Source organism: Melitaea cinxia, chromosome 14 (genome assembly GCF_905220565.1).
Source record: "Melitaea cinxia chromosome 14, ilMelCinx1.1, whole genome shotgun sequence".
Classification (NCBI taxonomy): Eukaryota; Metazoa; Arthropoda; class Insecta; order Lepidoptera; family Nymphalidae; genus Melitaea; species Melitaea cinxia.
The window spans coordinates 3171927-3190460 of NC_059407.1; the positions used below are offsets into that span (position 1 = coordinate 3171927).

The 18534-nt window shown below is 29.8% G+C and overlaps 2 protein-coding genes across 2 annotated transcripts; one reads left to right on the top strand and one right to left on the bottom strand.

Annotated features, from left to right (window-relative positions):
- Window positions 1-682: 682 nt before the first annotated feature.
- On the bottom strand, window positions 683-2062 carry LOC123659835 (prolactin-releasing peptide receptor-like). The gene has a single exon (XM_045595003.1). It carries the CDS (start codon window positions 2060-2062, stop codon window positions 683-685), a length of 1380 nt encoding a protein of 459 aa, XP_045450959.1.
- Window positions 2063-9288: 7226 nt separating this feature from the next.
- Window positions 9289-10488, top strand: LOC123659836. The gene has a single exon (XM_045595004.1). It carries the CDS (start codon window positions 9289-9291, stop codon window positions 10486-10488), a length of 1200 nt encoding a protein of 399 aa, XP_045450960.1.
- The last annotated feature ends 8046 nt before the right edge of the window (window positions 10489-18534 follow it).

Genomic DNA, 18534 nt, shown 5'->3' on the forward strand with positions numbered 1-18534 from the left:
TTTTGGTCAAAATATTTGACATTTATCGTTATTATTTGTTATCTATGTAGCGTGAATTGATTGATGCTTTATATGTTACTAGCTTCTGCGCGCGACTTCGTCCGCGTGGAGAAAATTATGCGCTGATTAAATTATATTGTATTGTACAATGGTCTGTTATTTATATTGTAAAAACTTTCTATCGTACCACGAATTGTTAAAAAATGCTTTAAATATAGTCTGATAAACTGTTATATAGATCATATTAAATACAAAGCAGTACCAACACATTTTATAGCGATGGTAATATCAAGACTGCTTCTACACCATCCATTATATAATATTCTGCACTTTTGGCGATAAATGGAATTAATAAATGTTGAACTTCGTAGCTTCAAGTATCGTAACAGAATTTTCTCGAACGTGGCCTCATTTCTATTAGTTATAATGTCTACAACCGTGAGTTTTCGTAATTGTTTATTATTTCGTCAAAAAAGATAAAAAAAATTAATATTTCACATTAACTTTTTATATACCTAAAAATTTATTTTTATCGATAGATGAATTTTATTTCCCTTTCCCTCTTTTTTCGGGGACCAGAAAATGAAATGAAGTCAGCGTTTCTTACAAATGTAAACAAAAGAACAATTTAAAATCAGACTTAAATTAAAATAATTCTTAATAATATCACTGAGGACACTTACTATTTAATCGAATTTGTTTCTCTAGGTTCACTAACATGTGATTCTTCATCTATTAATTGTAAATTGACATTCTCAGTCTTGGTTTGAAACGTTGCTGAGAGTGCTTTCTCTTCTAATAGAATATTTTCAACTTCAACTTCATTGTTTCTCTTTGCGCCATCAAATATTCGTTGTTTTATTGAAGGACCTCTGTTGAAAGAAGACGCTATTAATGTTTCTTGAATTGTTTCATTACCATTGCATATTTTATCAGCTTTATTTGTGGGCATTCGTCCCGAATGGTAACTGTTTCGAACACCTCCTGTAGATTCGAAAAAAGGTAATACCTGTTTGAACTCCTTCCTAAAATTCTCGTTTAACCATGCGTATAGAAATGGATTGTAACATGTAGATGCCATCGCCATTGAATGGGCAAGAAAAAAGGAAATATAATAATAATTCCACTCTGTCATCTGCGCGTAGAAATCATTAAAAATGTTTATTAAATTTAACGGTAACCAGGATATGCCGAATATGGCAACCATAGATATGAGCATCCTGTTTGTTCTTTTTTTTCTATCTCTGTCTGCCTCTTCTCTTCTTGTATTTTTAGCACCTGGCTTTGATCGAGCACGATCGTTCAATCTTAAACTAACGCATGTATAGCATATTGCTATGACTAGAAACGGTATTAGAAATTGTAAAACAGTTGTAAACACTCCAAAAATCTTTCTCGATTTGTCTGATGGCCAACTCTCTTCGCAATACGTTTTATTATTCGTTATCTGTATGCCCATAAAAAGTCCATAAGGACACGTGACCACTAAAGAAAACACCCATATGAATATTATGATAAATATACAAGTATTCAATTTCATCCTTGGATGAAAAGGGTATATGATGACAAAAAATCTGTCAATAGCTATCGAGGTCAGCGTTAAAGTGGAAATGTAGACGCTGGTGCCTTGTGCATAGGGCATTAAGTGGCAGAGCAATCTTCCAAAGACCCATCTTCCGATAAATGTGTACATAGGCGTCAGAGGTACGGCGAAGACACAGAGTAGAATATCCGACAGAGCCAAATTCGTTATGAACAGGTTCGTTACCGTTTGCATCGCTCGATTTCGGAATACCACGTAACATACTAAAACGTTTCCGAATACTCCAAGAACGAATATTATTGAATACAGGATACAAAAAGCTACTTGTACGATTTTTACATCGATAATGTCTGTAGTTCGGTTAGATTTGGGCTCGTCTATCACTTCAACTGTTTCTCCTGTGAGTGTTTTCAAGATCAAGACTCCCCCGACGAAAGGCGTTCCGTTAAGATTCATAGCAGCAGAGGCATATTTTATCATTGATATATCATTGAAGTCGCCATTATAAGCGGACTGCATTTTACTTGTATTAGGATCTTGTCAGTGTTAATAGGAATACACGCCAATCCATCTGTGAACAAAAAAAAAACTTATTATTGACTGTTATAAAAACATATTAACTATTAATTTAATACTAGCAACCCGCTCCGACTTTACATGGGTACAATATATAAAAGAAAAGTTAGAAACGCGCTTAATAAGAAAAATATTAGGCCTATTTATTGTAAAATATGGCTCTAGTAGTTTGTGCCATGATTTCAAGCTGTTGTTTAATACGTTTAGAATAGTGAAAAAGATTATAAAAAGTTTATTTTTCTTTCTACGAGATCATAAAGGGCTATATAACGTTTAAAAGGACCGTAGTGTAATTTTTATAAAGTCTTTTATTTAAATTACGTTTATTATTTTTTTTAATACAATATAAATGTCGTAATTGAAATTTTCGTAAGAATTACTCCTGTTAATTTGCGACGACATTAATTTACTTTTAACGACTCAAAATGTTTTCTTACTGCTATAAAGACTGTAATGACTTGCCTTAGTAATGTTTAGAAAAACCTTAATATTAAATAAAATACTTAATTATTTTTGTATTTAATTATAGATCTGGTCGCTTTATTCTTGTATAATTAGTTAAGAATAAATAAGGAATTATAAATAAATAAAAAAAAAACGATTGATAAAATATATATATATATATATATATATATTATTTTTTTTTTATAATTTTTAAAACTGACAATTTAATACATTTCTATACAATAAGTATTAGAAAAAGAAATTTGCGTTACAAAAATAAACGCTACAGAATTATTTAATGCCACATCTAAACCTCTTCTTCTCTGGTATCTTTTAATGAAAATGTATATTTTATTCTCACAATAAAATTCTAAGAACAAATTGTAGAGATTTACAGGTTTTATTGTCCATCTTTGTTTTACTTGCAATCGATATCACAGACTTACTTCAGGATTTAGCGTTTTATTGATAACTAGACAGCTTTCGTGGTTTTATACGTTCTGGTGTTTAATGCATATGTAGTAATGAATAAAGATTAGAAATTGTTTACTGATATTTAGTCTATGGTAGGTTACCAGTAATATATAAGTATTGTACCGTAAATATTTGACCGTGTATGGGTTTTGACCTAATTGCTGAAATTTTCTTCCGGCCTAAGAATTTAAGACTCTTCACATAACGCATTCTGCTTACATCCGAAGTAAAATATTTGATTATTTTTTATTAACAATGAAATTCTTTGAATTTTAATACAACATTTTTTTTGTTATTAGTTTTAGGTTAATTTGTAAATGAAGCTATGAATAAATAATTAATTAATATTTCTGTGATTGTAAGTTACTGTTATTAATATCGTCTTAGTTTCATTGGCAGAATATTCGTTCTTAAAATTTTAAACATTACTGCATATAGTAAGTAAACAGAAGTCGAAGAGTGTGTTGTAGATTTTTTTTAATATAAAAAAAGCTGAACGTATAGCAGAATAATCTTTATATTAAGACAAGCAGCGAGATTACATTTTTGTCTTCACTTATATATTTAAAGCACGAAAAGCACTGGGATTTTTAGAAAGCATAACTTCCATGAATATAATAAGCCTCAATTTCGTATAAGGAAGTAAAAATGCATTTTTTATCAAATTGGAGACCATAAACCACTCGTTTTACACGATTTACATTAAGAATTTATGACACGTGAGCTATCTGTGTTAATATGATTGCGACTTAATGGGGCCGTGGCCATGGCAACCGCATACAACCGTGTCCTTGCCTTATGTGAATTTACTTTGCAATCATTTAAGTAGATATAATTTTTAATACATGTAAAATATAATTTAGTGTATACATTTTGTTAGATTTATATCAATCAAATATATTAGTAACTGTTGATTCACTTATAATAATAATAATTAAAAGTTTTTAAAAAACTAAATAAACCATAATAAAAAAAAAAACAAAAAACCCGCCTGCGTGAAGAACAACTAATAGAAAATCAACTGAAAAAGCTGGAACAAGATAAAAATTCAATATGCACACAAAGTCAGCGAAATAAATAGAAACAGTATCAAACATTTTGTGCTGTACATTTAAAATATATTAATACGGTAGTCCTTCGAAACTTTATGCAACGTCGTACATAACATGCAGTCGGAGACATGCACAAAGAGAGAATGATTTGACTTATCCTTCAATTTCATGCCTCCGACTGCATATTATCTATGACGTTGCATAAAGTTTCGAAGGACTACCTTATTAATATATTTTAAATGTACAGCAAAAAATGTTTGATACTGTTTCTATTTATTTCGCTGACTTTGTGTGCATATTGAATTTTTATCTTGTTCCAGCTTTTTCAGTTGATTTTCTATTAGTTGTTCTTCACGCAGGCGGGTTTTTTGTTTTTTTTTTTTTAATTATTATTTTATTTATGTCTTTTTAGTCAGACAAATTACGTAATCGGTTCAATTAATTAAAACAGTTTACATCATGTGGTTGATTAAGTAAATTTTTAGGGTCAAGAGAACTGATAGCAAGCCCGGAGAAAGATCTCACTCTGCTCAAAGCAACGTAAGCCTGACCTTTAGCAAATAGGTGACTGCTTAAATCAACAACTATTAGTTTTAATATAATGAAATTATTATTAAAATTATTTGTTTGTATTTGGTATTATGTATTTGTTATTAATTTTATTAATGTAATTGTAAATTGGTGTGACATTTATTAATTTTTATTTGTAATTTTAATTGTATGTTTTTTTTTAACCATTGTATTTTATTTGAAAGGCTACACCCCGAAGTTGATCGTCGCCTAGGAGGCGAGTTTGACATGGCATAGGCGTGCGAAAGAGCAAAGTCCACATTTTTTAAACTTTAATATTGTATTTCTGTCTTAGTATTACGGTAATAATAATCATGATATACCTTTTTAAAATCCTTGTATTGTGCCCTTCAATTTGATACCCATATTGTAGTATTCGAGAAAAAAAATTTTTTTTTCATTAAATACAATGGCTTCGCACAGCCGCCATGTTTGATTTTTTTTAATGTCACCTATCTAAGAACACTTGGGCAGCAAAGACGAACCTAACGATACCTCAGTTATGTAAATCCGTTTAGTGGTTCTGGAAATATGAGGTAGTAAAGAATATTACATACATACATACATACAAGATACGCGCGAAAAACATAACCCTCCCTTGGCAGTCGGGTAAAAATCGCCCATGGCACTACAAGTATATAATATTAAGGTTTGCTATGTACGCTATCTTTAGTTGCAATAAAGTGGGTTATTATTATTATTATTATTATTATCAAAAAGAAGTAATTTTATCAAATTAGTGTTTTGTCATCGATCCTTGATAAGTCTACTAAGTTTAAATGAAATCTGAACGTTTAAAGTTGGTAAAAAGGAAGTTAAAAGAAGTCGGTTACAAACATACAAACACGCAGGTGAAGCTAATAAAAAGCGTGTAAAAACAAATATTTTATTATTATTTTCTTAATATAAGTATTTTATTAATAAAATATTTGTTTTTTATTATTATACCTGAATCAACAATTACCTTTATTATGGTTTTTCTGTATATTTGAATTTTATGTAATTAACAGTGAAACAAAATATGAAAACACCCCGTATTTTAGTTCATCCAATTTCAAACATGAAGGGCTTTTTTTATTTAAAATTTTATGTTAAGTTCTTAAGGCTGGAATTTTTTAAAAATACTGTACATATGTTATTGTCTTGCTATGAACACTAAATGAATCCGTTTTCAACGTTTACTTGTGACACCACGTTCTGCTCTCTTCCCTAATGTGTAACGATATTAATATTCTCTTCATATTACCCTGTACAACTTACAATGTCACCTCGTTAAGTTAGGGTAAAGTTAGTAAGGACGACTCCCTTGAAGTTAGTCGTAATAGTTGATAAGGTTAGTAAGTTTATTTAGATGTAAAAAATATATATTCAATATGTTTTGATAAATATATGTAGAATTACCAATTCATACCAATTTTACATTAAAACACTTTTATTTTTAAAGATTAACGATAGTTAAAATTTTAATTATATTTGTAAAATAGATGATTCGAAGATTTTTGATTTTTGAATTAGTTTTGATTTTATCTCAAAATTATGAAATGTGAATATCAATTTGAGACATAATTATTAAAAGGGTAATTGCGGTATAAATAAGGTTGGTGTGAATAATTTGCCAAGACAGACATATTATTTCGCATTTGCAAATGCACTATCGATTAGTTTGTATAAAAAAGGAATCAGCCCTCTTATCACTTGTAGAAGATATAAGACGTGGCGTCAATTATATAAATTTTATTTTTTGCACTTTGTCTTGGTTCAGTTGTTGACTATATTAAATAAGATGTAATAATTTCATTAAATTATTTCCATAGTTGTGCATTATAAATGATATTTTTAATATTTTTAAAAATAATATTTTTGTAAATTAATATTTAGAAAAAGCTCTTTAGATATTAGATATCTGTGTACAAACACGACAATATGTCAAAATATGTTTCCATTTAAATTTATCTAAGTATCGGCTTATCGGTTTATGTGTTATTCTATTACATCATCGTGTTTTGTATGACCGTACTTGTGACAGAGTTTATAAACCGTATTTATCACGGAAACTGGGGTAATTTGATAGCATAAATACAGCTAGACTTAGGAAAACTTATACAAAAATCTGTAGCTAGGAGCATCTTAGAGGACGATTCAACAGTTATAATTTTAGACACGTCGGCTATAGTTATGTTTATTAGAATTCACTCATAATTTTTTTTTTGGAAAAAATATAATTAAATTATTAGAAATAAATAATGTTGCCTTTAACTTTCTGAGTAAGCCATGTAAATTAATTACCATCTAGCATAAGTTTTATTTTTTTTAATCATCTACATTTTATTTCTATTAGTCAAATTGTGTTACGTTAAAGCATATAAACTAAGTCACAAATTCTGAAGTATATAAATTAAGTCTCTTTTAGACGCGAAGCCTTTTGTCAGACTACAATGTAATAAAAATTTGCTATTATATTATTTTTATCTATTACCTACTTCTCGTTAAAAAATTATACTTTTCAATTTCCTGTCTGAATAATTAATTTTATATTAAACGATAGCTGAGAAAAATTACAAAGCAGAGCATGGTTTGCATTAAAGAAACTAAAACTGAAAAATACTTTTCCCATTTCACTTTTTAACCGAATTTTAAAACAAGAAGTAATTTTGGAGTTCTCATTCTAATGCGTGAAAGAGTCAATTACGTGTCAATTATGACATCAACTACGGTGATGGCGTTCCCATTTTATTACTTGTCAATATAAAATTGAGTTTTGTTTGAAGACAAACAGTTGAATATGAAGAATATATTTCAATTATCGGCATCGTATATTCTGGAAGTCAAAACAATGTTATTTAGTAGCTAAAGTACACACCAATAATATGTTATCAGTATTATCTTATCTACTTCTCTATAAAATAAAAAGGATTTTTTTTTTTATATTGGATGGCGAGCCCAGATGACCGTGTGGATAAAACACGTAAGTCAGGTTTTAACATTTGGTTAATATGTACATATATACAAATTCAAGTTACAATACATTCAAGTTATATAGGTCAGTCGTTTAAGGTGGCCAGTCAGACAAATTCTAGGGTCTTCTAATAGATGACACTGTTTATCGGCAGTGAGTATATATGTATATATATATATATATATATATATATATATATATATATATATATATATATATATATGTATATATACTCACTGCCTATAAAGAACTATTCTGTTAGCGTTCGTCACGCCAGATAGAGCTACAGTTACACTTAAAACATAATTCATATTTATTGTCGTTGTAGCTCACTCATAAACTTGAAAATTTCTTAAAATGGCACACAAACAAAAACAGGAAAACATGAAGAAGAAGAAGAAGAAGAAATATACTTTATTGTGCATATTACATAACATACATCTTTAAAAATAAAATTTGCAAAACAATACTATGCACATGATGTGTGAAGCACAAATTACCCTATTATTACAAGGATAGCAATTACTTCCGCCTGTTGCTTTCATCCGTTTTACTGTCTTTTTTTACGGAAAACAACAATATTAGTCATAATATATGTGTATATCTAACAATAAATCATTACGAACGCTTGACTTGGGGAGTAAGCTAGTGAATGCGTGACGAGAGCGCTACGAAAAGTGTGATCGGTCAAGGCAAACGGAACAAGAGAGTGAGAAATGCAAGCACACATTTTCTTTCTCTCTTTCATTCATACCCAGTTAGATTTTACTTCAGTCCTGTGGTCTAAAGCACACCCATTTTTTTATATGTTCACATAAATACTGAAACTTCACTAAATAGTGATCAAATGTAAGTAATATTTTTACTATATTTAATTTTTTACTATATTTTACTATATATATTTCAAATTATAAATTCGAACACATCAGCAAAAAAGCCTTTTTCAAGCAAAAAACTGTTCACAGATTGCTTGATTGATTGTTCAGTTCAATGAGTAGAATTAATTGATTAATATTCAATAATAGCTATAAAATATTGATAAAATTTCAAACAGTTCCAGTCACCAGTTACACAGTCCATCAATAGAAAAAGTTTGACAGAAGCTAAATAAAATTTAAATACGGATACCTTTAATTTAATACCCATTATTAATTAGTTTTTTATTTATTTTTACTTTATTGTACACCACAACTACATTTTAAACAATAAACACATTTAAAAACATTTATGGACTGTGAAGTACAATGGGCGGACTTATGGCTATTTAGCCATTTCTTCCAGACAACCCAATTAAAGGAAAGGTAAATTAAATATAATCTCGAGACAGAGTAGGTGGTGCAGTTATAAGATAACCTTACATTTATTATTATTTAATTAGCTTTTTCTCTTGGTAAAACTAAATTACTATCCACTTCAAGCGCAATGTGTTTAAAAAGTTTGGCTGGTCGACGAGATTTAGTCGAATTAATGTTTATATAGGTATATATAAAACAATTAATAATTGCGATAAAAATAAATTCGCAAATTATAAGTAGGTGAATTATTTAAATATATAACCAGGAAATAACAAATTCAGTCTTCATTGTACTAAATACTGCGACACTAAACAATCACATTTTTATAATATAATCAACAAACATCAGTATGGATTCCAGCCAGGTAAGAGTACAACGATGCTTCTGTCCAAATTCACAGACTATATCAATTGTAATCTTAACGATAAGAAACAGGTTCTTGCACTTTTCATAGACTTCTCCCGGGCTTTCGATACCCTTGACCACCAAAAGCTCATTAAAAGTTTAAATAATACAGGAATACAGGGTTATCCTTTGGAATGGTGTAGCAATTATCTGAAGGAACGGTACTTAAGTGTTAAGATACAAAATTGGTATAGCAAGGACATGAAAGTTACTGAGGGTACAGCCCAGGGCTCAGTCCTCGGGCCTGTTCACTTTCTGGCGTATGTCAATGACATTAGTAGAACGCTGGCCAATTGCACCACCTTCCAATTTGCAGATGATACCTGCTTACTCGTTGCCGATAGTAATATAAATGAACCAATGGAAAAATTACAGATAGATTTCGACGCTCTCTGCAGATGGTGCCACGATGCAGGATTGGTTCTAAATGCGCAAAAAACAAAATTAGTCCACATTAGCTCAGCTCATAAAAGAGACATTCTTCAAAAAAAAATAATATCCCGCTGTCACTCCTGCCTTCATAACCAACAATTATCTATGACTTATCCGAATGATTGCCAACCCATTGAGGTCGTAGACAACCACACATATCTTGGTCTTGTAATAGATCGCAACTTAAACTGGCAACCACATATTAATCGTATATGTGAAAAATTAAGAGCATTTTTGGCCAACATCGTAATAATAAAAAACCGTATTTCTTTCTATACACGCTTGCTTATTTATAATGCCTTTATAACATCTGTCTTGTCCTACGGGCTCAGTAATTATGGACGTACTTATCGCACTTACCTAAATAGTATTCGTCGATTGCAAATAAGAATAATTAAAAACATTGTACCGCCTAAAATTAAAATGGACTGCGCTAATAATGATAATCTATTATTCAAAATCTGTAAAACACTTCCCGTTCACGACCTTGTAAATTTCAATTTACTTAAAGAACAATTCTTCAATTTGGATATTCAAGAGCTAAAGGAACACAAAATTGCCACACGTCAAGTCACAAACAAAAAATTAAATATACCTAAAATCAAAAATATATACGGCAAACGTACCAGCGCCTATCTCATTCCGGCTTTAGTCAACGATCTTGATCTAGAATTAAGAAATAATTTAACTCCAACAAATATAAAATACATACTTAAGATGCATTTCTTGAACAAGCTATAACAGCCTGTATCAATATTGTTTTTGTATATTTAACATGTTTGTATATGTAAATTTTTTATTGTATTTACTGAGTCGGATTTCTTTCAATACTACCTTCATAATTATGTTGTTTTGTTTTGATTAAGAACTGTATTGTGATTTTTGTGTTGCGAATGATTGTTGAACGACATATTCTTATGTAAACCTAATTGGTTTTTTTGTGAATGTGTAAATTGTACTTTTGTTACATGTTTGTATGGTAATAATAAATAATAAATCATTAATATAGTTTTGAACCAAATATTATGCTTCAGCTATTAAATACTTTTTAATATAAGTTTAAATTTTATTTTCTAATAATTGTTAAATGCTTTGTAGATTTCGTTAAATATGCAAGTCTAGGGGATCCCTTAAATTTTACTTTTCGCAGTCTAAAACTTGGGGCATAATTTTGTCATTCCTTATCGTCTTTATACTGGCATTATTAAGATATAATGTCAAAATTATCACATAAGACCTACATTGTGACGTTAATTAACGATACTTAAAGTTCTCGTCAAGTTTATGTATTACGTCACACATCTTATCGTATCGCTCACCCATCAGAGATAATTAATATATTATCCTGACATATATTTTCAAGAAATGGCACGAATTAAAAATAGAACAACAATTCTTTAGTTCCAAGTTGCTACACTATGCCCGTTACGATTTACAATACTTTTGTTCTCTGTTCTGATATTGCAGATACATAAATCTACCGAGACGCATGAACTGTTCAACATGCCCTGAAAAAACGATGAAAAAAGAGACAACATTAATTTATGAATGACCGTAGGGTAATAAACGTAAAAATAGAGAACATGATATTTTATTTTAGTTAGTCAGTCAGTTCAGCCTATTGCAGCATTTATTGATTGTCACATATGACTCCTCGTTTGTGTCAAAAAATGACGTTTTAAAATTAAAAAAAATGTATATGAATGAATTATTAGGAAAATTACAATTAAACGGTTGCAGACATATGAACGAAGTTGTAAGCTTAAATTATTTTACTTTTACTCATGAAATGGCACAGCTTCTACGCAAATTTTCTTCCTGTATTTATACACTTGCTAGCGACCCAATGCTGATACTATCAACGACAGAGGTACGTTAGAAATTTCAAAAAATTATTAGTGTTTCTCTACCATGTTATGCATGTAAACTTTCCTCTTGAATCACTCTATCTATTAAAAAAATCGCATCAAACCCCGTTGCGTAGTTTTAAAGATTTAAGCATACAAAGGGACAGACAGCTGGAAGCAACTTTGTTTTATACTACCTAGTGAATTAGAACTTTCAAAACTGCTGAATCTCGAGTTTATTGGTATCAAAAAACTCAACACTCTTCTTTCATATCTCTAATGTCTTTTATATAAATTTTATTTTAATTTAAAAAGTTAAAGCTTATAGGAGTTACGGCTCTTTAAAAAAATTAGACTTTAGACGACGACCGGAATTAAGATTAAATCTTAAATGCCTTAGAATTCTTTCCACAATTTCACGCGGAAGTGATTTGTACAGTAATTTTCTTAGAAATGCTATCAAGTTCTAATGGAAGCGTAAAATTTTAATTTATTTGTATCAACTTGGTAAGTATTTTTTTTTAAATAATGTTTTCAATTTTTTAAAATTAATTTATAGTCAAGTGGACTTAATAAGAACTAAAATATAATATTCTTAATAACACATAATTTAAAAGTAGATGAATAAACGAAAAAAAAAAAAAATGGAAAATACCGTTCAAACGTAAAACATGGAAATCAATGAGAAATTCTTGAATATACGTTTATCTGTAATTATCTACAATTAGAAAACTAGAGAAAAAGAAGAACAAGTTTTTTATTTTATTTTACGGTTTTTACAAAATCATAAAAAAAATCCTGGCTAAACCTTTTGCCTGCTTTGATAAATGCTTGGAAAGATATATTGTTTAGTAGAGACGTAAAGAGAGTAAAAGATTTATTATAATAGAAAAAGAAAAGTTTTGGGAATCCTATTTTCGACATAAGTCACGCTATAGTAAGTCGAATGAATCGTAATAGGAAATAGTCAATGGGGAAAAAGTTTGGAGTCTTCGACATAGGGCATTATCAGTATATCAGAAAAGTTTAGACAAAAAATTGGACAAGTATTTATACAATTTTCCGCGATTTCACTCTCATCAGTTATCGCATTACTTAAAAGGTCGGTTAAAAGTCGTATCGGTCGGTTTTATTAGTTTGCTCACAAACGAAAAAAAACCGACTTCAAATTACACAGAACAACGTAGGTAGATATAAAAACTGTCAATCAAATAGACATTATTGATGATAACTCAAAACGTACTCGTCAGATCTCAATCAAGTTTGATGGGACCGCGCAACAAGCACCAGCCTACGAATAAAAAAAGAATCATCAATATCAGTAATCACAGACAAAAAAAGTCGAATTGAGAACTTCCTTATTTTAAGGTCAATTATAAATGATTTACTGAGGCAACATAGTCAAGTAACTACGCGTTATCAAAGATTACTCAAAAAGTAGTTATCAGATCTCGATAAAATTTATATGTGACCACATGATAAACATCACCTTTGGATTAAATTAAAAATTATCAACTTCTTTAACTTTCTTCTGATGTCCGCAACATCAGAAGCATCGCAAGCGCGTTGCTGACCCTATCCTTAATACCCCTCAGGAGTTCTGGTTACCTTACTAACCAACAGGTACACAACACTGCTTGAAAATAGTATAATTTAGCTGTGATCTTATGTAAGGTCGTTATATACTACCCCAATCGGGCAGCTCCATATTTTCAGCAGGAAATTTCCCGCTGTGCCCTACCTCAGTTTAAATCTTACTATTCATATCGACCATTTTTTACGAATACTGCTTACAAATTTTAGTAATTCCTTGCATCATCCACCCCAGCTTTACGGCGACCGCTGTCGTAGCCGGAAAGGAAATATTGGGGCTGCCGGGAACTGAGGACCGAAACTTTTTGCAGGTACTCATGAGTTTTACCCAAAGTCGTCACGCTGGGCGGGTGGGTTGGTGACCGCAGTGCTGGCTTTATCGCAAAGATGATGTTTCTGTCCGTCTTCGGTCTGTGTATTTGAAAGCCAGGAGTTGGATTGTTATCCCGCCATCGTTTGGTTTGAACAGTCTCAAGGTGGTAGTGGAATTTTGTTATCTCTTAGTCGCCTTTTACGACGCCCTCGGAAGTAGAGGGGGTGGCTATATTCAATACCTACTACCTATAATTATACAATAACGTTTATTTATATTATTTATTGGAGCTCCGTGGTGGATTAATCTCTGATCCTTCTCCAACATGGGGAAAGAGCAGTGGGATATTACAGGCTGAAGCAACGTTTGTTTATTTTGTTTCAAAAGTAACAATTACACTGGGATTAAGTTTACATATGTGTATAACAAATAAAGATTTGTTGACCGTTGTTAGAACACGATCAGATTACTACGGTCATTAGTCAATTACTCTCTTTGTTTGTATAATACTCTGAAATAATGATTCGTGTAAATATGTATTCTATTTCTATTTATTCTATTTATTATTTATTCCATATTTGCTCTTTTGTTATTAAATATTTGTATATTTGTTTGGGATACATACAATTTATAAATAGTAATACAAATTTAATGTCCAATATTTTTAAAATAACTTGGTTCTTTAACCTTACATTGATATATTACGTTTCAACAAGTTTTTTTTTGAACTTTTAACTATGCAAGTCATTCTTCTTTACAATATTAGTTCAATACAGATATTTAAAAGAAATATACAAATTATAGGTAGAGTATGTACAGTAGTATGGTAGAGTCCGTCCAATTAGTTCTAATTAATATAAACGATAATAGTTACGGTACATAAAAATAAAGTTTTATTTTATTTTCCCTATATTCATTTTATAGTTTTCAATGTTGAGGTTCGCATATAGCGATTACGGACCTCAATTTAATTAACATAAGTTTATCTTTGCGAAGTTGTAGCGACTAATAAAAATTTAAAATCATATTTTAGCTTATCCTTATAAATTAAGCGAATAAAATATAGTATACGAATTAATATTTTATAAAAATAAATTTTTAAAATATTAATAATTGAATGATAAATAAATAATTTTACACGCCTTCAATATATCAAAGAGCGTGATATTTTATATAATAAACACGTTGATGCCAGGGGCTTACACGTGTAATTTTAATTATTATTCAGGTCAGCTAGTCCAAAGATAGTTTTAATCCTTTGATCTCTTCTACTTTTCCCTTTACGATATCATAAACATTTAATAATTATAAAACTTTTTCTTTATAGATGGTAAAAACTTAACTTATTAAACATTATTTTTAATGGTAACACCTGTAGATAACAATTTCATTTTGTGGGTATAAGATTTTATTATTTAGTTTTATTTTTATATACATATTATAGTTTTAGGATTAATAAAGAAAAACTTGAATAATAAGTATTAACATAATTAGTTTACGATGTCCTATAGCGCGGCTAAAATGTTTTATCAATTAAATACATATTGTTCAAATTCAATCTTTTTTATATAATGTGAAAAAAAAGATTTAGAGGACAGAAGTTACCTGTCCATCAACTCATTCACATAGTATTCTATTTGTTTTACTCATGCCGAGTGAAAAAATGTTTAGATTTTATGAAGATTGTAAATATAGTAAATACATTACTAAAAAGCACTAGCATTATAACCAAATTAGATAAGGCTTCACGGCAAGTAATTTGCGGAATTCATAGTCATGTTAGGAATTTTTGTGTTACATTAAATTAATTTTACTATGTTATACATTAATGTCATGTCGATCCCACAATTTGAAGTATGAATATAATGATACTGTTTTAAGATTTATGAACTTTTCAGAAATATATATGAAATCTGTAAATCTAAATGTAATTATTTTTAATCGAGAGGTAAGAATGTAGTTGATATTATTTTAATTTGACCTAATGAAGAGAAGAAAGAGCCAATTCGTATTTGTAAACTTTAAAATTATTTTCATATTAGTATATTTTCTTACTGAGTAGAGGTTACCGTAAGGCAATAAAAAAAACCTGTAGTTGAAGGCATTTTTTTAAAGATAGATAATGCGTTGTTTTTGAATATAAAAAAATGGAATAGTTTATTTAGAAAGTTATTTAATAATTATAATATTTCTTTATACTACAGGTCGACAAACAAGTACCTATTACGGCTCACCTTATGGTAAACGATAATATTAGACTTATAGACGTCTGCAACACCAGAAGCATCACAAGCGTGTTGCCGACCATACCCACCAACTCCCTCAGTAACAACAAAGCTTAAAAGCAGTATTATTTGGCTGTGATCTTCTGTACGGTCGAGTTATTCACCAGCCTGGCTACTCCAGATTCTGAGCTGGATATTAGCAGTTTCTATTTCCATTTAAAAATATGATTCCATTCAATGAGCTATAAACTCAATTGAATAAAAAAAAACAACAAACTCACTCATTTTGTGCTTTGTAATTCGAATCTGATGAATGAAATGAAAACAATCGAAATAGTCAAACGACAATCAATCACTGTCCGCAAAATAAATAAACAATGATTCATTAGATTTCTCGGCTAAGTACGAAGAATATATAAACACTTTTAATTGCCAGTACGTATAATTCTGATTTTGAATGAATAATAGAGATAGATATATGATTACAATCTTCCAACTAATCTACGTACTGTGGCTTACGTCACTTCTGCCCAGAGCGATGCACTATCTAACTTTGGGATGAAAAGTATAAAGTCGAAATCGTGCCTAGCGATTCATTTTAATTCAATTTGAAGTGGCAAAGATGCATATGGACAGCAAAAATAATATAAAACCGTTTTATTTTGTCATGGTTCTTTTTTTGAATTATAGAACTCCTCGGAATTTTTTATTTAAAACAACGTACACAACTTACAACATAAGACCGTACTGCAACTGCAAACTAATCTTGTATATAAATACCTAAGGACAAGCAAACAAATATACATAACATTTGAGTAAATAGACAAGAATATTTGCTCTACCAATGAAAGTGATTGTTTTCAGGCGTTTACGATAAAACTGATGCCGATTTACGCATTTTGAGTATGCAGATATAGTAAAGATTAATAAATAACAGTTTAACAAGTTCTTAAAAACATGGAATGACATGATATGATAGGATTTGTAATTGAACTATTCAATTCAACCACGCGATGGCACAACGGTCACGGTACTGCTTGTGGCTGTTGCGCTGGCGGATGCGGGTTCGATCCCCGCACATTACAAACGTTTCTATTGGCATTATATCCATCTTTTATCTAATTCAGTTTACTCAGGCGCATCAAATAGACAGTAAAAAGACTATAAATTTAAAGAATTTAAGTACTAATCTATGTGAATACGTACACACATATTATTCTTATATTCATAGCTCTCCGTGTATGTAAACGAAAACTAAAAATAAACTATTGACGTCAAAGTAATGATGATTCCATTAGAAAAATTAGTCGTGTAAATAACTCATTACTTCAACTGATATTGCGGTTGTTGCAATGAAACTAGTACTTATCTTACGAATAAATAAAATTGAAGTGTCCGTCTGTAATATTAAAATAGCCGCTTTTTACTAAATACATATGGTATGTATGTTACATATAGCAAAATAACATTATTTACAATTGTTGTCTGTCTGTCTGTCTGTTTGTTCTAGCTTATCTCTGAAACAGCTGGACTCATTTTTTCGGAACTTTCAATGGCAGATGGCTGATGTAATAAAGAGTAACTGAGGCTTCTTATTTTAGAAATTTATTTATTTTATAACGCTGCAAACTGAATAATATTTTTTTATTAAATTCCACGCGGACAATTACAGCACAGTTAGTTTCATAATTAATTGCAACGACGCCGATGTATCGGGAGTTTCAAAATAAGAGTCGCGGTAAGTCTCGTAGAATAAAAAGTGCAGATGTGTGTATTCACAACACGGATTCCAGAAGTTGTGGCTTATTAGTTGAAGTAAAACAGACCGAAGGGGCTGGACTACTTCACGTTTATAATGTTTCGAAAGATTACCTTAGTATGATCACAGCCTTATAGCCAGGAGGTATTTTAAATATATTTATAATTGGTTTATTTAGTTTGGTTATTTTTTTATTACTATGCGAATAAAGATCGCTATTTCGTTTCTTATTTATCGTGAACGACTTAATCGATTAAAGCTAAATTTTGTTTTAAATTATCCTAAAAGTTTAAAAAGAATTTTCTTGGCAGAAAATTTAAAAAAGTTACCCGGAAAATGATTTTTTTTAAGATTTATCGGATAAGATAAAGTCCTTTGGGTTAACTTATTTTTCTTTCTTCGTAAAATGATTAGCTGTTATACTACTTGTCGGCGCAATTATATTTATTTTGAGTTTCATCCAGTTATAATCTTTTTTGGTCACGAAAATTGACCTTGGTATAGTTATGTATTAAATTAAATAAATAAATTAGACATTTAAAGTAATTTCAAATTTCATTTTGGTGGTTACTGTTTCATATAGTTTTTTAAAACCGTTTTCCAACAGGTATGAGTTTCTGATATGTATCATTCATATTTTACCATCATACTCTACTTTATATATAAAATATTTTTATGTAAATACAAAAGTTGTGAATATAAAAGTTATGATTTATTAGTTGAGATGAAATAAGCGTTTAGTGTCAGTTTATTAGCTTATTTGTCAGCTGAAAAAGATAGCCTATTAGTTACATATTTACGGGATAAATTTTACCAACAACTAGTAAAGCTGGTTAAATAAAATCAGTAATATTAAATAGAAATTTTAAATAAATTTCAAACACCAATTATCTCGTTACAAAGTCTAAAAAATTTTTTTAACAAATTTCAAACTTAAATTAATCCCCTTGTAACATTTTCAGCGAATCGTTAACATGAATTCTTTAATTTCTTCGAAAATGTAATTTCAAATCACTTTACTTAAGTCGACGTTCATTCTAAAGCACTCGA